The sequence below is a fragment of the Sceloporus occidentalis genome, unplaced genomic scaffold (genome assembly GCF_023333645.1).
Source record: "Sceloporus occidentalis isolate IW3139 unplaced genomic scaffold, rSceOcc1.0.p SCAF_5, whole genome shotgun sequence".
Taxonomy (NCBI): Eukaryota; Metazoa; Chordata; class Lepidosauria; order Squamata; family Phrynosomatidae; genus Sceloporus; species Sceloporus occidentalis.
The window spans coordinates 93,980,529-94,003,537 of record NW_028316985.1 but is presented as its reverse complement, the minus strand read 5'-3'; the positions used below and the strand labels follow the sequence as shown (position 1 = coordinate 94,003,537).

Genomic DNA, 23,009 nt, shown 5'->3' with positions numbered 1-23,009 from the left:
GATATTACATATACAAATTGTATGCTAAATATTATAAATTCTGAGTCCTATAATATTAGATTTAATAATTTTTATCCTACCATACATGCATCTATGCAATAGGCTATTGCTACATATTTTCTTCTGGCTCATTTATTTCCTTTGGCAATCACAAAGGAAAATATGCTTTTCATGTGTACAAATGACCAATCTCAAATGAGATAACCTCTATGCATCAACGTCACCATGAAAGGAAGAAATAAAATAATGTATGTTGAATAAAAGCATTAGGCTACAAAGTCAAGTCAGCTGTAATTAACCAAAATAAAACCTGTAAGATAAAGTATTCAACATGTTCTTAGCTCACCTTCATGCTACAATAGTTCTCAGAATTTCCTGTTAAATGCTGCATGGTAGCATTATAAAATGAAACTCAGAAATGAATGCCATGTGTTGGGATTATTCCTTTCTATTTTTACAAACAGTGAAAATTGTTACAACTTCAAACAAACTCCTAGCTGAAGCCATATTTAATTTGATCAATTAAAGATAAATTATGATCTTATTTTCTTAGCATGGAACAACATTTTTTGCAAAGGAAAAAAAGGGGGGAAAAGAAACTTACCGTAAACCATAGCAAGGCAACGTGATGAACCTGAACACTGCTAGAAAAACTCTCAATGGTAGGAGTGTGAACACGTAAAGGAAAGCATCCAGGCACAAAAAGATCCCAAAAAACATCAACTAGAGTAAAAAGATATAATAATGATTAATAACCTTTGCAAGATTTGCACAAAATGACTTACTCAAGAGCTTATTCAATGACTTGCTCAACTGTAAGTAATTTGCCCCTACCACTATATGCCACAATGTACACCACAATGTACACTATATGCACTCACTTGTACACTAAAAGCAATTAAAATGGCCATAATCACAAATAAAGCACACAGTTCCCGGTTAAACCTGCAGAAGCAAACTAAAAGATAAGGATTTCTAAAGACCAGGCAAAATCAGCAACTGTCCCTACACCTTAGAAAGGCAGAGCAAGGTGAATCTTTAGAAACACAGCATTGTAAATCTGTGGTAGTAAAGAACTGGGGTGGGTGGGTCTCCCCCTAATATTAAAGCTCTCTTTCTTTTAGTGTGTTGAACTTTTATGAAGCAACACACTGTGTACTTGGAATATGTTCAGCAAAAACATCACTCTCTACGATGCAGTCAAAGTTTGCAGTCTTTCATGGCTCAATGATCCCAATCTTCTCTCAACAGATGAATTGTTTTTGGACACAGTTTCAGATCATCAACCTTAACCTCCCATTCACAGTACAGTGACTATAATTTTTTCTGGACAAAAGAGAAGCTACTTTTGCAGAATTCATTTCAATTATGCAATTCTCTGTCATTTTTGCAAGTTTCCCTTAGACGGAGCAAGCCACAATATAATATTCTGCTCTGTCTATGCCAGTGTATATATGAGGTGCTTTAGAGTTTGCTTAGTAAAAGCCCACCAGTAGTCAAGGACAGCTTTTCCACTACCATCGATCTTCCTGTGTAAGTATTCCTGTGCATGTATTCCTGGTCCAACTCAGGTGTTACTGACTTTCCACTAGGTACACACCCTAGATAGGACTACGTCACAGAATCCTACTCAATACAGACAACCCCTGGCAGACACATTGGCGGGTTACATACCGCTGAGAAGCGGCGGTCTGGCTCCGCCTCTGCTTGCAGCGTCCAGGAACCGCAGCCTTTAAACCGCGCGGCTCCCGGACGCTCCGAGGAAGGAGCGCAGAAATCGCACTCCTTCCTGGACCCCGGAAAAGACGTCGCGAGGCGCTAGTCGTGCACTCGCGGCATCACTTCCAGGGCGCGATGTGCGGGTGAAGAGTGTCCGTTACGTCAAGATGGCGGCGGCCGTGTGGAACGGCCGCCACCATTTGTTACAGACTCAGTACGTGCTAGGGTTAGGGGCGTCTGGAAGAGACGCCCCTTTCTAACCCTAGCACGGACTGAGTCCGTCCTAGGGTGCCCGTTTGTAACGGGCCATTAAAAGAAAGCTGTAGAGTTCCCATTCCTTTAAGATTTGTATGGAGGAATCCAGGAGATATCTGTTGAGGCAGGTTTGCCAGTTTAACACAACACCTCCACACCTCTCTTTTGGCTGTTTCTTGCATGCACAGTAAAGGCTTTTGGAAGCAGCTGGTGTTTGTATTACCTGCTAACAGTGTGAGTCCTGAACCCACTTCTACAGTAGAATTACATTCTTTCCCAAGCTACACAGACACATGTGCAATATTTGCAATGCCTATCTGAAACTGAAAGTTGTGCTCCATGTGGTTAGACAGGGGCCGTAACTGACATGACTACTGGATTATGCTGTTGCTCAAGTATAACCAGGAATCCTTTCTTTGTAAGGATACAGCAGTTCTTTTTCTACAGCTACAGCAAAGCTTCTGATAGGAAACTATGAGGTTCTGCAGACCATCCCTAAGGGGCAGCCTGCAGCCGCCTCCACCTGCACCAGACCGGGACCGCAGCAACTGCATGCTGCAGCCCCGATCTGGCCTTTCTAGGGCACAAAAAGGAACTGCAAAAAGGGGCTCCATTTTGCACCTTGGAAAGGGTGAAAAAGCTGTGGCTTTAAGGTGCTTCTTTGGCACTGTGTCGTGGAAAATCAGCCCCAGAGGAGAGCTGTGATGCCGCGTGCCATGTGGAGCAGTGTGCACTGTCGCACCAGCATGGGGGTGGAGTCAGGGCATGCATTGTATGGATGCCACGACTCTGCCCCCAGGCCAGCCTTAATGGCTGGTCTGCACAGCCCCTATATTACATCAGCTGCATTGGCTCCCAACTTCTTTTTGGATGAATTTGGAAAATACTTGCAGTATCCTATTTTGCACCAAGCTATATATGGATTTTTTGATTTGTTGTAAGCTGCTTTGAGTTCTGAACCGGGAAAAAGGCAGGATGGGAATAAATATATCTGTTGAGGAGAAAGAGAAGGAGATTTATTTGTTTTTTCACATGCACTCACTAGAGTTGCTAATTAATTCTGAAGAGACTGTGGAACAAGCCAAGGTACGGTAAAACTCTGTCAAGCTGAACCTATCCTTTTTACTTTCTGTCCTTCAACTTTTAGCTGCAGCCATCCATTCCCAACATGGCTCTTACCTCACCAGCAGAGAGCAGGGGTGGGGACATGGAGGCGCTAGAGACAAGAATAGAGCTCAGCATCCTCCTCAACAGCCCTCCTGTATTCAACCTGGCAACCCTAGCACCTACCTGCTTGTTTTCATTATCTAGAGGGTTACTATTACATATGTCACTACCCTGAAATGGGCATGGGACCAGGTCTTTTCTACAGCAGTCCCTAGATTATGGGCTTTTACTGTTACATAGACCCAGCAATACTCAGGGTGCAGAATATAAAGATAAAGGTAAAGGTAGTCCCTTGACAAGAATGTCTAGTCGTAACCAACTGTAGGGGGCGGTGCTCATCTCCATTACTAAGCCAAAGAGCCAGCGTTGTCTGAGGACCATTCTGGTGGTCATGTGGCCAGCATGACTGCACAGAACACCATTACCTTCCCACCGAAGTAGTACCTATTTATCTACTTGCATTTGCATGCTTTCGAACTGCTAGGTTGAAAGAAGCTAGGACTAGTGACAGGAGCTCACCCCATCATGCAGCACTCAGGTCTCGAATTGCCAACCTTCTGATCTTCTGATCATCAGAACTAGCATCTTAACCACTAAGCCAATGCATCCAGAATATGCATTAATTTAAGAATAAATAAATTGTGTCTCTGTTATCACCAGGATCTTTCAGATTAAAAAGGATATCCTTGAATTATACATAAATTTCTTCATCGCAGATTTAGACCAAACTATATGCAAAAGCAATTTAAAGAGATTCCCGGTAATGTATGTTCTGGCCAGAACAATACACAAACTACAGTTAGTAGCATTTCTGCTTGCCGAGGAGTTTTGTTTTATTTTGTTTTGCTTTTTAAGAGGCACCTCCCTCTGCCAGAGATGAGCTGCTTTTCAAATTAAACAACTGTTTTTCTTTTTGGCACTGGAACTGCTGCCGAGAAAACAATAAACGAAATTCTGGCTGCACAAGCTGTTCCCTTCAGAATTGTCTCAGATTCCCTGGATCTCAGCCTGTATATATTCAATTAGGATATCACCATATATATTATATATAAGACAAGGGGAACACCAAAGTAACCACCAGAAGATAAATACAAAACAACACCCTCACTTCAAATAAATAAAAAAGAAAACCCATACTATTTCTGCAGTAAAATATTTTTGCAGTAGAATAAAGGTATGTTTTACAAATTCAGAATTTGAATTTATTAACCCAGATAGAATTACAAGACAACAGTTTACCTTTTCTAGTTCTCTTGGTATTCGCATGCACGTGTACACTCTTTCCCTCCGTTCTGTGTACTTTGCTTCATTATGTTCAAGGAAGTAACCCCTTGTTAGCTCTGCATTGATGAATCTCAACAGCGAAAGATCTACATCAGAATAAAACACATTTAAAAAGCAAAATGTTATTTTAATAAAACCCACTCAAAATGTTTTAGGTTTTTTTTTCATTTTAAAATATTTATCACCTGTGTGGGTAGACTGTTTTATAACAAAGCAATTTAAATCCACTCAGAAAAGATGAATTAGATTAACAATTCAAATGATCAATTTGAATCAATTTCCCTATTAATATTTCACTTCACTCTTAAAGACTATCATATTGTTGTTTAATTTATAACTATATAGATTATTTACACATCTAGAAAACAGATTGTTTCACTTCTTCTCCTTTCTGTATCAAATAAATCTCAGGGCCTTGCTCACACTTCACTCACAGAGTAAATAATAATCCAAAATGTCGTAGATTGTTGATGTACCTTCCTCCTATCTCCACTCCTCCTTCTTCTGAGTCCAATCCTGCTCTTCATATAATATTTTCTGTGTACAGATTGACCAGTAGGGTGACAGAGTGCAGTCTTGCCTGACCCCTTTGCTAATTGGGAACCATTCTATTTTTCCATACTCTGTTCTAATCGTAGCCTCTTGTCCTTAGTATAGGCTTCTCATCAGGACTATCAAATGTAGTGGCACTTCCATGTCTTTAATTCTATGGTCTATGAAGTCAAAGACGTTGGTATAAAGCACATGCTGATTTTCTTCTGAAATTCCTTGGTTTGCTCCATTAACCATCATAACTTTGCAGTGTGGTTCCTAGTGTCTCTTCTTTTTCTTAACCCCACTTGAGCCTCTGGGATTTCACTCTCCATATAAAATTTGAGTCTTTGGTGCAGAAGTTTGGGCATGATTTTGCTTCTGTGGAAAATTAATGCTATGGTTCTATAGTTGCTGCAGTCTTGTGTGTCTCCTCTTTTCTGGATGGGGATGTGTACTTATTGCTTCCATGCTGTTGGCCACTGTTTTGTTTACCATATTTGCTGGCATATTTTGGTTAAGACAGGAATTGATTCTGTTAGTGTAGTTTGAAACAGTTCAATTGGGATATCATCTGTTCCTGGTGATTTACTCTTCCCACTTTCTCTCAGTACAGTTTCCACCTCATTTTCTAGGATTTTGAGTTCATCTCTGTATGGTTCCTCATTCCATGTGTGATTCATTTTATCATCTTGTTTATACAGCTCTTCAGTGTATTACTTCCACCATATTTTTATATCTTCTTTATTGTGTTGTGTGGTGTTCTTTTGATCGTAGAGTACCCTCACCCTTGGTTTGAACTTGCCTTTCAGTTCCCGGATCTTGGGGATGAGATCTCACATTTGTTTTGTTGTTGTTGTTTATCATTTCTCTGCAACAATTATTATAGTAGTTCTCTTTATCCTTGAGCATTATTATTATTATTATTATTATTATTATTATTATTATTATCATTTCTATGCTGCCTTTCTCCCAGGAGGGACTCAAAGTGGCTCACAGATAAAGTCACTGAACACTTCTGTTCATGGTTCTGATTTTATTCATATCTCCCTTTACTTTTGCTTCTCATCTCTCCTTTACTGCTTGAAGCATTTTATCTGTTATCCATTGTTCCTTCTTTTTTCTTTTCTTTTTTTGTCACCAACAAAGTTTTTCTGCATTCTTACTTTATTATGTTCCTGGCTTCTGATCATAGTTTTTCTGGTTTCTGGTTAATTACATGTAATAACAAAAAATCTATTTTATGTAAATTCTGTTAAAATGTTGTTCAGATCATAGTTTGGTATGATGACTAGTTTTGTTTTTTCCCCTCAGCTTTACTCTAATTTTTGATATAGGTAGTTCATGATCTGTGCCACAGTTAGCATCTGGTCTAGTTTTTGCTTCAAAAAATGGAGCTTCTTCATCTTCTAGTTCTAAATATGTAGACTACTTGATTTTTGTACTGGCCATCTGGTGATGTCCATAAGTATAGTCTCCTGTCTGAATGTATAAAGAAGGTATTTGCAAAGAACAGATAATGTGGTTCACAAAATTCTCCTGCTTCATTTCTTGTACCTAGAATCTTCCTACAGTTTTTGGTTCTTCTTTGCTTTCCACTTTAGCATTCCAGATACCCATGGATTGATTAAAAAAAGAAACAACGAATTAAATTACATATAAAAGAGAAGGTAGCACTAAGCAAGCAATCCTGTTTGGGAGTGTTGTCAATTTCCTCCTGGGCTCCCTCACAGAATCTCTCAATTTCTTCTGAAATCCATTGCTTTTTAGGCATGATACAAAAATTACTTTCATCTTATTTCTGGCCCAATGGAGTAGTCTTTAAGGCCTTTTGAACATTTTTCTCTCCTGTGGTTTCTAGTCCATGGTGAACCAGCATACTTCCAAACCTTGTAAAGGTGGCAAATGACTGTTTGGGTAAGAGAAATGGAATAACCTGAAACATAAACGCTTTGTTTTCTTAGTCATTAAAGAAGGAAACATTCCACCAGTTCATGCCTTTTAATGTTTATTACAAATGTAACCATAAGAATTTGCAATATAGTAGTTTATCCTCTTTCAGTGGGAAATAGTGGAAAGCTCTTGAATTGTCAGGGTCAAAGCTAATTAGACAATCTACAGATTATTCTGAAGAACTAATCAAAGCCTATGCTGATAGTTGTAGCTGAAATAGAATTCAGACAGCTGTTGATTAAATCTATTCTAGACTTAACTATTACTCTGTAGTGAATTTTAGCTGTAGTGGCCAAGAGTCATGATCAGGGAACATGGGCTCAACTGTGTTAGCTGGCTGGCAAACAAGATTGCTACCATGCTTAAAGCAACTTCTTGAACAGAAATCTAAACTAGGTAAGCACAAAAGTAATAATTTATGGCCATGTTCAGACAAGCAAATATTGGCGTGTTACACACTGCCATTTAGTATGTGCTCTGTGCGTACTAGGGTTAGGAAGGGGCGTGCTAGGGTTAGGAAGGGTCTCACTTTCCTAACCGGCCCTGTTCCTAGGACGCGCAGAGCGCGTAGTAAATGGCAGTGCCACTTCCGGGGGCCAAAAAGGAGCGCCATTTCGGCGCTCCTTTTTAGCTGCGCCGGGAAGCCTCGCGGTCTGGCCGCTGGGGCTTCTCGACGTAGCTAATGGTGGCGGTGGCAGACCACCCGCTTTAGGGCGGTCTGTAACGCGCCATTAGCTTACTAAAAGGTGCCCACACATGCAGCTGACTGTTCACATATACTGGCAAACAACTCTGTATATATTCAGTTAACAATAATTCCCAGTTATATATGAAACAAGAAACTGTGGTTAACAATGGCGCGTTACAGGCCGCCATTTAGTACGCGCTCCGTGCGTACTAGGGTTAGGAAGGGGTGTGCTAGGGTTAGGAAGAGTTTTACCTTCCTAACTGGCCCTGTCCCTAGTACGCGCAGAGCGCGTAGTTAATGGCAGTGCCCGTCCACACGGGCGCCGCCATCTTTACGTCTCGGACGCACAGCGTACGGACGTCGCGCAGTGGAAGTGACGCCGCAAGTGCGCGTCTTGCGCCACCACTTTTGGGTGCCAAAAAGAAGCGCCATTTCGGTGCTTTTTTTAAGCTGCGCCAGGAAGCCTCGCGGTCTGGCCGCTGGGGCTTCTCGGCGCAGCTAATGACGGCGGCGGCAGACTGCCCACTTTTGGGTGGTCTGTAATGCGCCAATATTAGGTCAAGCCAGAAAAAAAAAGCCATGGTTTAAAGGTAGATCTATATACTGGCTTGCTCTGAACTAATTAAGCATAGTTTTATGTGGATTATTGCTTAAGGATGAATGTACTAGTTGCAATGAATGAGCCTAGTACTGCTTGAACACAGGATTTTATTTAGCAGCACATCCAAAGACTACAGATATAAAAACTGGCTCTCAAGACTTTTGGTTAAGCAATTTTTTTGTTGCCTTTGAGCCAATGCAAAGTCCAAAGAACTTCAAATATTTGCACATGTAACTAAACTGCAGCTTTCACTTAAAAAAAAAAAAACATAAATGAAGCAACCAAAATGTTGGTTGCCACTTACATAAAAGCATTTTTGACTCCATGGAATGAATCTCTGACAGTGACTATATGCGCTGCTACTCAAACTACTGGTCCATCGCCAAGTGCAACCCTCAGTGCATGAGCCATCAGCTGTCAGTCTATGGAGAATTTCCAGCAAAGAAATTGGACACAATTGGACACAAATATGATACTGGTTCCTGGTAAACTGGGGAATTATCATTCACAGCATCAAATGATAATTTAAATTATTCTTCCAGTCAGAAGTGCAAACAGGATCAAACAATGGTTTGCAACCCTGATTTGGACAGATTGCTCAAAACATTATTTGTTATTGTAGAAATAACAGAAACCCATAGTTTGATTTAAAAAAGAAATAATGAATAAAATTACATATAAAAGAGAAGGTAGCACTCAGCTCCATGGTTCATTCATGATTCTTCAAACTATGACTAGAAAACTAGCAAACAGTTGGCTGTGGCCAACTAACAGGCCGTTATGAAACTGACTAGCATTCCAGTTAACCTGAAACAAGACTTGAACAATGGAAAAGATGCTGGCAGAAAACTGTGCTTTCTAGAGCTTTGCTTATTATTCACATGGTTTCTCCAGGTATTCTCTTTTGCTTTATCAGACAGGTTTTTTTTTTGGGGGGGGGGGTGCTATTATAACAACAGTTATAGTTTTCTATTAGTGGCCACTCTTAACAACTATTTTTAAGCTGCAGCTTTTGTAGAACAACATAATTCCATAGATATGCACACAATCAATTTTTCAAAGACTACACTCGTCGTCAGTTTTTGCCAGGCCCAAATCAAGACATTGGGTTTAACCTTTAGAGACAAGAGTCCCTCCGCTTAACGAAGCTTTGGCAGATGAACTTACTACTTTAAAATAATATTTATAAAAACTGAGATCATAAGATCAAAGCAAAGGCTTTTCTAGTCAAGCATTTCAAAAAGTGATAAGTCGGGTGCTACTAGGAAAAACATAAGAAGTACCTAAGGGCAATAGCCTTCCTTTGCTGCTGATGCCAAAACTATTTCTACTAGCTAGCAAGAATATAACTGAACATATGTAGACAGTGTTTTCATTGTCATCCATCAAGTGACAGGCTTTCTCCTTACAGAATTAAAGAGAATTTCCAACAACATAGTACTTTTCTGAAAACTAATTATTGTCCACCTCTGGTCAGTCAATTCATCAGAAAGTAAATTTTCTTTTATATACACACACACACTCCATCTGCAAAGGTTTTTAGCTGCTACTTGATTCCAGGAGGAGGACAGGGCTACTGAAGGAAAGCAAGAAGATGGCATGGACCAAGCAGTTTTGCACATCAAGAGGAGAGAAACAAAGTAAGGAACACTACAGACAAACTGAAAATAGTTTAGTAGTGTTGCCATCCTCCTGAGCCCACGAGGCACTCCCAGAAACTGAAGGGAAAAAAGAAAAAACACTCAGGGCCTGGACAGGCTAAAATAAAGCTGCTTCGGGTCACTTTGGAGATACGCTGTTTAAATGATACATGCATCCTAAGAGGCCGGAAGCCTAAGGACTGGAGTGTTGCTTTGGCGCAGCTTCTGGACTCTTAAGAGCTATGTGTCATTTAAACAGCATACCTCTAAAGTGACCAGAAGCAGCTTTATTTTGGCCTGCCTGTTTGGGCCCTTAGTAACATATTAGCCATGACTTATTTGCATCCTGCCTCTTGTAGAAAGCCTTCACAGATGCACAAGGCCCTCTTTTTCAAATACCTTGTTTTCTCATTAAGGAAGTAATGACACAGGAGGGCATCTGCCTTCCTCACAAGCTTACTGGATGACTGAATTAAGACTACAGTGGACCCTCCACATTCACTGAGGTTAGGGGCACAGGACCCCCATGAAAGTGAGAAAACCGCAAATATTATATGGTCAAGATCTGCCAGAAGTTGACCATGAAATTGCACTGGAGGACCTACAAATGTCTAGAGAAGTGTTTCTCTAAAAACCTCGAGGTCCTCCAGTGTGATTTTGGCAGAAGTTGACAACAGAGTCATGCTGGAGGACCTAGAAATTCCTAGAGAGAACATATTAATCATATCCGTAAACAATCAAATCCACAAAATTCAAAGTTGCAAATACGGATGACCAGTTGTACTCACTCCCAAATTGTAGGTTTAAACAGCAGCCAAATACAGGCTGGTTATAGACCGCCATTTCGGACGTCCTCAGGACGCCCCATTTTAAAAAAGGGGTGTCTCTTCTAGATGCCCCTTTCCCTATCACGGACTCAGTCCGTGACAAATGGCGACGGCCGTTCCACATGGCTGCCACCATGTTTACGTCTTGGACGCATAGTGTCCAGACGGGTTGCGGCTGTTATGACGTCGTGGGTGCACCATGGGTGCCTCGCGATGTCACAACGGCGCCGCAGGAAGAAGCTCCATTTTGGAGCTTCTTTTTTGCTCCGCGAGGGAGTTGCAGCATCCGCGAGGGAGTCTCGCAGTTTGTATGCTGCGACTCCCTCGCGGAGCAAAGAGCAGCACCGGCAGACTGCTGCAAAGCGGTGGTTTGTAACGCCTCTTAGGTACTTTATTGCAGCCTCCTTCTCTATCCATTTGAACTCACATAGATCATTCTAGAATGGGGCTTATTAAAGGCTGGTCATCTATCACTATGAAGTTTGTTTAATCCCCGTTTAAAGCCATCTCGTGAGAGCAAATTCCAGTTTATCTGCACCCCATGGGAGGAACTCCTTTCTTCTGTCTGTTTTGAATCCACCATTCCACTTTAGTGGATGACTAGGACTATGAAATGAAGAAAAAATACCTGTTTTCTTTCTACTATGCATAATTTTATAAATTCTATCTTTCCTTCCTAGACCTGTTCATCATTTTTTTAAAAAAAATTAAATGCCCTAAATATAACCTTCTATGATGAGGGAGATGTTTCAATATCCCAGGAATTATGGTGTAAATCCACCAAAATAAACCCACTGAATCAACAGAATATATCTATGAAATGGTTTACTATCCAGCATTAATTAAATGCATCTGGATTTAAGCTTTTAATTGCTCCTTTAAAGGGCCCTTTCTGCGCTCCACTTTATATTTTCCACTTTATTATCTATTTTGAGAGAACAGTGACCAGAATAGTACACAGCAGTCCATGAATAGGATGCATCTATACTGTAGAAATAATGCAGTTTGACACCACTTTAGTACTTTAGCCCTATCCTATGGGATCCTGGGATTTATAGTTTTACAAGCTCTTTAGCCTTTTCTTCCAAAGACTGGTGGTAACTCACAAAACTCCAAATCCCAAGATTCTGTAGGATGGAGCCACAGCAATTAAAGTGGTGTCAAACTGCATTATTTTTACAGTGCAGACATACCCCTAGAGAAAGGGACAGCTTTATTTTGCAGTTCCTTTCCTAATAATCACAGGTGTGGATCATTTTAAAATAAAATAATATTTCATCAGCATGTAAATTTAAACAAATATACTTGAACAAATGTTATTTAACGGAGTAATACTCCACATTAGTGACACTCCAAGTCTAACTTTGCTATATGTAGAGATGTGCTGAGTCTCTCTGTGTCTGCAGTAAGGCCAGTTTTTTGAAAAGATTAAGTAAAGGAAGGAGAGCCAGAAAGCATCCATTGGCTAAAAGCAAAAAATAGTTACTGAATCATGTTATCACCATTACACAGGCTTGTATTTCTGAAATCTCAAGACGAGAGGGTTCTGTACACGTAACCGCAAAAGACGATGCACCCGGGGTGTGTGTGTGTGTGTACAGATCTGTTTGCACTGCTGGTTGCTGGTTACTACTGAAACTTACCTATTTATTTTGATACTTTTGAGAAGTCTGCTAGGTTTGGTGATACAGATAATTTCTCTGTTTTTTCACAAGAATAGGAAGGAAAGCTGGAAGGAAACAAGAAGGAAAAAGTATTCCAGCTATCCGGCTATTTACATCTATTTAGCCTTTCTCTCTCTTTTTTTCTTGTTTCCTGCCCGTTGTAGCTGTCCCTTGTGTCTAATGGTCCTGGTTCTGTTTTATCTGAGACTGTTGCCCAACTGGACAAGAAAACAACAGCTGTCTGGAGATGAATGGTTACATGTATTTTTAGTCTCAAGCATCATCTTTTTAAGGCTCCCAAGAAAACAGGTGTCTGGGGCTTTTCCAGCATCTTCATGGCCATTTAAATAGGAAGTGGATTAAGATGGCATAATCTTGGATTAATTGCTTGTGTGGTCATAAAAATAATTAGAAAATTAATGTCCCCACATCCCCAAACAGCCCTTTTCTCTTACTAAAGCTCACAACCAGATTTCTACAGCTGAAGAACAACATGCCGCCCATTTACATGCCCATGTTCTTAAGAGCAGGCCAAATATTAAGTGTGTACGAGGTGTGATATTTTAAAACAGTAATGAGAAAAATCCGTACCAAATATTTACATTAATCAGGGAACTAAAGTTAACTGTAGCTTGTTTTTGAGAGTATATTTCATAATGAACCCAGTACTGATAACCGTATAGTGTGTAAACTAGTATGGTGGGTACATCCCATACATGGAGGATCCATTCCGGACCCCCCCCCCCCTCCTCGCATAAAGGAAAAAACAGATATGTTTAAGCCCCATTGAAAATAATGGCCATGTGTGCCATTTTGTCCCCCCAGGCTTGCCGTATGTGTATGCGCATGATGCGGGCGCACTGTACTTAGTTTTTCTACAAGTACCAAGAACAGAATTTCTTTCTCAATTTATTTTATTCAATTGTTTTAATATTCTCATTACTGAAAGTATGCATTATTTCCAGACTCCTAGACCACAGGAGATATACCATTTGGTACACACTGGTAGCAAGGAAAGAAAGATAACCAATAATAGATTACTTGTAACAATGAAGCCATGAATACTGACAGTTGGAAAGCTGAAATGCAAATATAATGCAAATACAAATTTAAGCACCTGGTGCCTTTCCTTCATAGGGTAATCAAGTTCTATTTTGTTTGTATTTATTTTATTCATTTATAGCCCACCTTTCTCTCTCTCCACACCAATTAAGGGTTATGACCTTATGTGTATTTGTCATACCTCACTGAATACACTGGACCAAATTCTGAGTAAACATACTTAGGATTATGCTGTGAATCAACAGTCATAAAGAATTCCATGAGAATTACTTGAAACATTAATATCTCAGGTAACTTAAAAGCAGAAAGGCTGAAGGTGCAGAAAATTTGCCCAAAGGAGTGTAAATGCTACAAGATAGGGTTGGCACGCTCTGAATAAAACTTTTCATTTCTATCTTTAGATTTATATCGCACTCTTCCTACAAGACGAGAACATTCTCATATTCCTAGATATGAGACTCTATAACACAGGTTGAAATATCGTGATTTGTCTTTCATAGAATCATAGCGTTGGAAGAGAACTCAAAGGCCATCCAGTCCAACCCCCTGCCATGCAAGAACTCACAATCAAAGCACTCCTGACAAATGGCCATCCAGCCTCTGTTTAAAAACCCCCAAAGAAAGAAACTAAACCACACTCCAAGGGAGTGTACTCCACTGTTGAGCAGCTCTTACTTTCAGGATGTTCTTCCTAATGTTTTAGAGGAATCTCTTTTCCTGTAGTTTGCATCTGTTGCTCCGTGTCTTAGTTTCTGGAGCAGCAGAAAAAAAGTTTGCTACATCTTCAGTATGAAATCCTTTCAAATATTTAAACAGGGTTATCACGTCACCTCTTAATCTTCTCTTCTCCAGGTTAAACATACCCAGCTCCCTAAATCATGGTTTCCAGACTCCCACCATTTTAGTTGCTCTCCTCTGGACATGCTCCAGCTTATCAACATCCTTTCTGAATTGTGGTGCCCAGAACGGGACATAGGACCCCAGGTGAGGCCTGACCAAAGCAGAATAAAGTGGTACTGTTACGTTCCTTGATTTCGATGCTATACTTCCATTGATGCAGCCTAGAATTGTATTGATTTTTTAGCTGCCCCATCACACTGCTGACTCACATTTAACTTGTGCAGTTAGTAGAACTTCTAGATTCCTTTCACATGTACCATTTTCAAGCCAAGTGTCATCCATCCTATATCTGTGTATTTCAGTTTTCTCTGCCTGTGTGTAGTATCTTACATTTCTCCCTGTTGAAATTCATTTTGTTAGTTTGGGCTCAGCATGCTAATCTTTCTAATAGTGCTGGGACTTCTCCTCATCTCCAGGAACTCTCAAAGATTATTGAAAGTGGCTCTGAGATCACTTCTACCAGTTCTTTTAACACCCTTGGATGTAGTTCATTTGGCTCTGGAGACTTGAATTCATTTAGACTGACGAAGTATTCCTGTATTACTTCTTTACCTATTCTATGCTGCATTTCCACTGCTGCATCATCTGCTCCATTTTCCTTTGGTTGAACATTTCTGCCTTGTCCCTGTTACCATTTTGACATCTTCTCCATGCAATGGCCCTACTATTTTCTTCTTCGTCCTTTTGCTACAGACCCAACCAAAAAGGCTCTTTCTATTGATCTTAACCATTCTAGCAAGCCTGAGCTCATTCTGTGCTTTAGCCTTTCTAACTTTTCTCTACAGATGCTAGCTATTTATTTAGAGGGATTCCTCTTTGGTGATTCCTGCCTTTTAAAACTTAGCTCAATTGAGAGATCTTTAGTCATCCATTCTGGCTTCTTAAGATACCTTTCATTTTTTCTCCTCATTTGAACTATCTGAAGTTCTGCCTTCAATAAAGTATCTCCCTTTTAAGAAACTTCCATCCTTCCTGAATGCCTTCTCTTTAATGTTCCTAATCATGGGATTGCACCCAGTATTTCCCTAAGTTTGCTTTCCTAAATTCCAACAATACATGTCTGACTATGCTTAAACACAGCATATTTTAACTACCAATAAAATGAACTAAAGTAATATTCATGCCATGGTCCAAGTTTGTCAAACCTTTAATTTGATGAAGCAGAGTGCTTTTATGCTCCTGTCACTTCCCTTACTTTAACAGAATGGTTCTGAATTTTGTTGATCAGAGCAAACTGAAGTGTGATTAAACCAGTAAGTCCTATTGTTAAGCTGAACTAAGTCAAGGAGTGCCACTAAGGCAGTTAATCAAAGCTAGAAGGATGTGAAACTCATCCCTCTCGATTCCTGGGGGATCTGTTCTCCCCCCCCCCCTCCATCGCAAACAACCCAAATACTAAAGTCACCATTGATTATAATGGCTATGTGCATGCATCGGACGCACACACTCTGTTCCTCTGAGCTTGCTATCCGCGAAAGATGAAAACCGCAGACATCAAGTCCGCAAAGTGCGAGGGACAAGTGTATTTTGCTTTGCTGGCTGCTAAGAAATTATTAATTAGCTTCAACATTATCTTCAGTCTAAATAAAGGCCATTTGTTTTTCACTGTCAGAAACATGCTGTTCCATTAGTTTGCTAGAAATGATTTCCAAAACATCTGGCTGGGCCACAATATTAACAAGACAATCCACTGTTGTTATGACATGTTATGGAATCTACTAGTCGGCCCTTCTTATACACGGATTTTTTATACACGGATTCAAGTATACACGGTTTGAAAATGTTCAAAAAAAGTATAAATTTCAAATATCAAACCTTAATTTTCCATTTTTATAAGGGCCATCATTCTATTATCCATTGTATTTAATGGGACTTGAGCATCCACAGATTTTGTTATCCACGAGGGATCTTGGAACCAAACCCCAGCGTATAACAAGGGTCCACTGTATACTCAAATAAAGACCATGCTTTTAACTTATAAAACACTAAACAACTTGAGGACAGGATAGCTGCAAGACTTCTCCGTAAAAGCGTATGGAGATAAAAATAAACATTAAAAGAACAATATCTGGAAAATTAATTCTGACTAGAGAAAGGAACTGAAGATGGTAATATTTTCAAGAATAAATTATTGTTTAGATGACATGCTAATCTTTTTATTTCTAATTTCTTTGACATTAATTTATGATGTAAACTATTTACTAGTCTATAAGAAAAAATCCAATACCTTTATTAAAACGTACACAACAGTGAAAACATTTTCAATTTTCCAACACTCTTTAGTGGTTAGATGCAAAGATCTTACAACATTGCCACCTTTAGTAAACACAGAGGTCTATAATTTTTAGATGGTCTTAATTATTCAAACCAAAAATTGTGGTTGCCATGTTCCTCTCGCATAGAAGCATTCTACCCACATTTCCTGTGAGAAAGACAGGGGAGTTTGCTGGCTTGGAGGCTACTAAACTATTCCCTCCAAATTTCCCTCCAAAGGTAAACTGGGGTGCTTCTCAGCCACTGACTCGCTTCCTGCTGAGAAAGGGAAATGCATTTAAACCAATCCAGGAAATGCCTCAGTTCTGTGCAATTGCTAGCTTGGACACTCAAGGGAAGTTACAATGGGTACGTTTTCCAAAACGTCCAACACTTTCCAGCCTTCCTCTTGACCATGCAGCTGGAAGGGATCAATGATCATGAGACAGCAGCTAGGGCAATCTCCACCCTTTTTGGCAGCATCAAAAGAGGAAAGAAAGCCTGCTGTTCATCATATTAATCATAGGGTGGTGGTGCACTTAACCTGGCAAGCAAAAGTATAGAAGCCTGGATAAACAGGTATTGCAGGTTTAGGTGCTGTTCCTTCTGCTCCTAATTTACACTGAGAGTAAGGAGAGGATGTTTATAACTCAAAAAAATAAATACAATCAGCCCTCTATATCGGTGGGGGTTTGGTACCCACCCCCCCCAAATACAAAATACTGCAGAATTAAAAGTCCATATAACTCTATGGATGGCAACATTTGCACATCTGCATCAGCGCCTGTCCGTGTATTCACCAACATTGACTTATATGGGGTGGGGCTAGCTGTGGACCCTCCAAACCACGAGATGTTCCAAAACATGATATGTATCCTCTGATTTTACCTGTACTTTGTTCTGGTTGTTGTCAATCCACTTGTCACACAGCCAGAGACAATATGAATAAGGTCATCAATATGGCTAATTTAAATTTCATTTCTTCAATTCCTGCTTCCAATATTGTTGCAATCGTATCCTTTTCAAGAGCAATGTAATGCTGGCATTTACAGAACACAAGCTAGCCCTCTCAGCATTGTTTTGCTTATTCTGCTAAAACTATATACATCTCTAATCAAACTAACTGATCAATAACGTCACGTAGGCCTTCCTACAGTGTTATCCATATGAAAAGGCACAACAAGAAATTTTGGAATACCCAACTTGTGCCATAATACAAATGTACCTCAGTTAACAAAGTAGATGTGTTCCCGGGAATTACTTCTTTAACATAAACTTTGGCGCGGGACAGACCATCCAAAAAGGACGGTCTCCCGGCACCTAGTTTTGGTCCATGGGGAAGCCACAGCCTCCAGACCGCAGGACTTCCCCACGGACCAAAAAGAACCCGCGAAAAGCGGGTTCTTCTTGCGACGCCATTACGACGTTGCAGTACGCCAATGTATGTTTTAGCAACTTTTAAATAGCATACCTCCAAAGTGACCTGAAGCAGCTTTATTTTGGCCTGTCTGTTTGAGCCCTATATTTCTTATTGCCTCCCAGGCCACAAAGTCTCCCAAGGTGATAAAAAATAAAAACCAGTTTTAAAAATATGATTAAAACATTTTACAAACACATTGGCCTGTTACAGACAGCCAAAATAAAGCTGCTTCGAGTCACAGTGGAGGTATGGTGTTTCAATGATGCATGCGTCCGAAGAGTCCAGAAGCCACACCAAAGCCATGCCCCAGTTCTTAGGGCTGGAGCGTGGCTTTGGTGTGACTTCTGGACTCTTAGGAAGCATGCATCATTGAAACACCATACTTCCACTGTGACTCGAAGCAGCTTTATTTTGGCTGTCTGTAACAGGCCATTAAAATCATCTTTAAAGGTTTCTAAAAACAGTCTAAAACCAATTCTTTAAAGTTAAAACAGCAATTTCAAATTGTGAATGCTACGTTCACAATTGTGTGAACAGGACTGTTTTGGCTGTCCCCTGGAAGCTTAAAGGAGATGGGGCCAAGCTAACCTCCCTGGGCAGGGAGAGCCACAGTGGAGAAGCTGCTATAGAGAAAGTTCTGTTACGTGTACCCACCATACTAACTTCATGTGGTGTTGGGACACACAACAGGTCCTCCTCTGAAGATCTCAAATGTATGGCAGTTCATATGGGAGGAGGCAACCTTTCAGTTATCCTGGCTCCAAGTCATTTATGGCTTTTTAGGGCAAGACTAGCAGCTTGAACTGACCTTAGAAGCAAACTGGAAGTCAGTGCAATTCTTGCAAGATCTGCACTGTTACATGGTCTCCAAAATGCACACCTCACACGGGTCTGGCTGCTGCATTTTGCACTAGCTGCTGCTTCTGAACACTTTTAAAAGACAGCCCCATATACAGTGCATTGCAGTAGTCTAATCTATTATAAAACTAGACAGAGAACAAGGAGGAAAACGGGGCTTTTTGTTATGTGCCTTCAAGTAGTTTCCAACGTATGGTGACCCTAAGGCAAACCTACCACAGGATTTACTTGCCAAGATTTGTTCAGAGGGAGTTTACCTTTGCCTTCCTTTGAGGCTGAGAGAGCTTTATTTGCCCAAGTGGAGCATGGATTTGAACCCTGGTCTTCAGAGTTAAAGTCCAACACTCAACCCACTAGTAATATAAAGTAGCAGTCTGACAATACATTTCAACAGTTTGATTCAATAGTCTCACTGCACTTTCAGTGTCAAGGAAACAGGAAACAATAAGTTTGGAAACATGTGATAAAACAACGCTTCTGTCTCTGTTTGGGCAGTCAAAATAAAGTACTTTTCGAGTACTTCAAAGTATTCTCCTTTACCAACATTACACTATGATTGGATTAACAGCTGTTGCCAATGCCAAGGCACTGCCATGTACTCTATACAGATATGAAGATGTTTTTCTGTTTTATTGGACCCTAGATGAAAATCTGAAATATGGTGGGGAGGGATCTTGAGTTCTTAGTGGCTTCAAAATTACCTGTTTGAATCAAAGAGAGAAGAGAGCAGCAGCCCTAATAACTAGCTAGAGGCAAAGATTACTCTTAACACAATTTAAAAATAGGACAAGTCTCATTTTTAAACTGTGCACTCCACTGAATACACTTCTGAACGCACTGTCCTATATATAAGACATCATATTATGTGTGCGCACATACCAGATCCAATGCCAAGACTGCACTTGGGAATACCCTTAACTGCAAATTTAGGAGAAGGAAAACTTAATATCACACAGAGAGATACTTATATATGTTTTAGTTAGAGACATACCTACATATTAGCTGTGACTTCTTCTCATATCTAGAATACATCATCAATAGTTTTGTTTTGTTTTTACGAGTTTGGCTAGTCTAATTTTTTCAGTCCTGGGTACCTAAAATTAGATCCCCCCAAAATAACTACATCGGCTGTCATGCCTCATAACAAACTAACACTACAGAGCATGGCTGGTGCATACATACTGAGAGACTTAACATGAGAGCTGCCAAATAGTACGCCAGCCGCAGGCCAGATCCCTGTAGAAAACAATTGCTCAAAGCTGTTGACAGCAACGAACTCCAAAAACAAACTTACAACACAGCCGATGAGAAAGCAACTCTCGAGTCAAACCTATTCCGGTGTCATGAAACAGGGAGGAACCCTTGAAACACCTGATTTCAGCCAGACCTCTAGACCTGTCAAGACTCCTTAGATATATCCACATATGCCAGCAAGCATACTTTGGTATCTTTTTCCTTTAAGAAGGAATAATGACATAGGTTTGAGAAAGGGCAAGGTAAGTAACTTCCTCTTTTGGCTCTGTCCTCATTCACTCCACCAAACTCTCAGCTCTTTTTGCTATATGCCATAACCTCAAAAACGCTCCCAACAACTCAGCTATCCTCAACTGAACTCCAAAGGAAGATAAAGGAAGAAAGGACAAGTCTGGGGCGGGAAAGGCACCCAAACCGAGGCACCTGAGGTCAGCCCTGTCATTGTTTACAATGCTAGTAGGAGCAGATTAAAACAGGTGTAAAGGACGTTTCTCTTCAAAGACTCTTATTTACACTCAAGGAGGTTCAGGATAGGGACACCAAGGTTTCTGGATCAACACTTTGTAGGCAGATTTCAATCCCTGCAGGGCTTTTCCCGATATCAGGAGCTAAATAGCATTTTTCTCCCATCTCCTGGGGAAGAGAGGACCTTCAACTGCTTAAAGGGATGAGGAAGAAACACACTCCATCTGAGTGTAGTGGGGTCTCTTTCTTTGGAGGTCTTTAAACAGAGGCTGGATGGACATCTGTCAATGGGGATGCTTTGATGGAGAGTTCCTGCATGGCAAAATGGGGTTGGACTGGATAGCCCTTGGGATATCTTCCAACTCAATGGCCTGTTACAGACTGCCAAAATAAAGCTGCTTCGGGTCTCTTTGGAGGTACGCTATTTAAATGATGCATGGGTCCTAAGAGTCCGGAGGTTGCGCCAAAGCCACACTCCATTCCTAAGCACTGGAGGGCAGCTTTGGTGCAGCTTCCAGATTCTTAGGATGCATGCATCATTTAAACAGCATACCTCCAAAGAGACCCAAAGCAGCTTTATTTTGGCAGTCTGTAACAGGCCATTGTCTCACAAAACTACAGTTCCCAGAATGATTCTATGATTCTATGGAACGCACTCTGCACGGGCGCAGAGGCACTGCAACCTATTCCTACAGCGTGGCATAGTGTTTAGTGCTCTACCTTTTAGACCAGTGGTCCCCAATCTGTGCCCCTTTGACAGCTGTCAGACTTCAGCTTCCCAGGAGCCTCAGCCACGTAGGCCAATAGTATGGAATTCTGGGAGTTGAAGTCCCAAAATATCCCTGAAAGAGCACAGTTTGGGGACCACTGCTTTAAATGTTTGCAATAGGCAATTTCTAATAGGCAATTAGTCCAGTTGGACTAAGGCTGCATCCACATTGGAGAAATAACCCGGTTTGGAAGCGCTTTAACTCTTTGTCTGGCTGAAGGCTATGGAATTCTGGGAGTTGGAGTTTGTGCCCCACAAAGAACTCCAGCTCCCAGAATTCCATAGCAAAGAATGAGACAAAGAGTTAAAGCGCTTCCAAACCGGGTTATTTCTCCAATGTGGATGCATCCAGCAACAGTAATGACAGTAACAACACCTTGGAGGCGAACGACGCTCTGCACATGCCCAGAGGCACTCCCGCCTCACCTGAGGGCCCTCGGCGCTTCTGCTGCCGCTGGCGATCGCTCTCGTAGAAGCCCAGGGTCTCGGTCCTCTGCTGCTGCTGGTGCCCCAGACTAGGAGAAGGGGAAGGAGGGGCAGATCGCGCCGGCGATGGCTGCGTGGACCGCGATTCCCCGCCCGTGAAGCTGCTCCTCCGCTGCCCGGGCTCCGGGTGGAGGAGCGAGCCATCCCCGCTCCCCACGGCGGCGGCGGCGGCGGCATCCGCCATCTTCCCGCCCGCAACTGCCACCAAGTCCTGCTGCTGCTGGGCGAACAAGGCTCCAGCAGCAGCAGCAGCAGCAGCGGCGGTGGCGGCGGCGGCGCTCCCCCGGAGTACGTCATCGCCGCGCGACAAGGAGCGCACCAGCCGGGCCCAGCTCTCCAGCGCGCGCGAGCGGCGAGCCGTCCTGGCGGCCATCTTGCCATTGCCATGGCAACGCCAGAGGCCTAGTAGGCCTAGCGCGCCCGCCGCGCCGCCTCTCTCCTCCTCCCCACAGGCGCCGCTGCCATAGGCCCCCGAAATGATACAAGCCCTTGTTAGCCCAGCCTTCTCTGGCAGTAGTTCAGCTCGGCTGAGCCAACAATGGCCTTTTCTCCTCCCTTACACTCTGTGTCAGTGTGTGGCTGACTCACCACCACCAGCCCTCCTGGGTTGTTATTGTTTCCTTCTCCCCCTCTTCCATGTTTCACGGTGCCTTTTCCCACTTGGCGCCTGTTTCTAGGGCTGTGGAATTCTGGGAATGGCCGTTTGTTGAAGCACTGCAGGAATAAACTCTTCCAGAACACAACACACACACACACACACAAAACGATCCAAAGGTGCTTCCACACTCCAGACTTAATTGTCCACTATTACCAGAGACAAAATGTAGGACAAATTCGAGACCAAACTAGGACAAAACCCGGCACAAAATGTAGACATTTAAGGTCCTCCTTATTTCTTAAATGTCCTACATTTTGGGCTGAGTTTTGTCCTGCAGTTGTCCTACAGTTTGGTCTCGAATTTGTTCCACATTTTGCCCCTGGTGATAGTGGACAATTATGGCAACCCTACACCGGTTAAGCTGTGCAGTGCTGTGGAATTCTGGGAAGTGTAGTCTGTCGAGGCACCACAGCGGAGCTATGCCAAGTCAGGTCCCAAACACACTGCAGAAATAACCCAGTCTGAGGTGGCTTTAACTGCCCTGGCTCAGTGCTTAGTGAGTCTTGGAGATTGTAGTTTGTTGTGTGGCACCAGACTCTGATAGATAAGGGCTCA

At 41.7% G+C, this 23,009-nt stretch overlaps 1 protein-coding gene across 2 annotated transcripts in view; it reads right to left on the bottom strand.

The window, feature by feature from the left end:
* The window catches only part of TAPT1 (transmembrane anterior posterior transformation 1), a 59,639-nt gene extending 37,470 nt beyond the window's left edge, over nt 1-22,169 (bottom strand). The window contains exons 1-3 of one of the 2 annotated variants that reach the window (XM_089524761.1): nt 21,737-22,169; nt 4,381-4,511; nt 605-723 (exon numbers count right to left, since the gene is read on the bottom strand). In XM_089524761.1, coding sequence (XP_089380887.1) covers nt 605-723; nt 4,381-4,511; nt 21,737-22,169 — 683 coding nt within the window. The remainder of the gene's footprint in view (nt 1-604; nt 724-4,380; nt 4,512-21,736) is intronic. The other variant, XM_089524762.1, reaches the window with a different exon arrangement.
* Between the last annotated feature and the right edge of the window lie 840 nt (nt 22,170-23,009).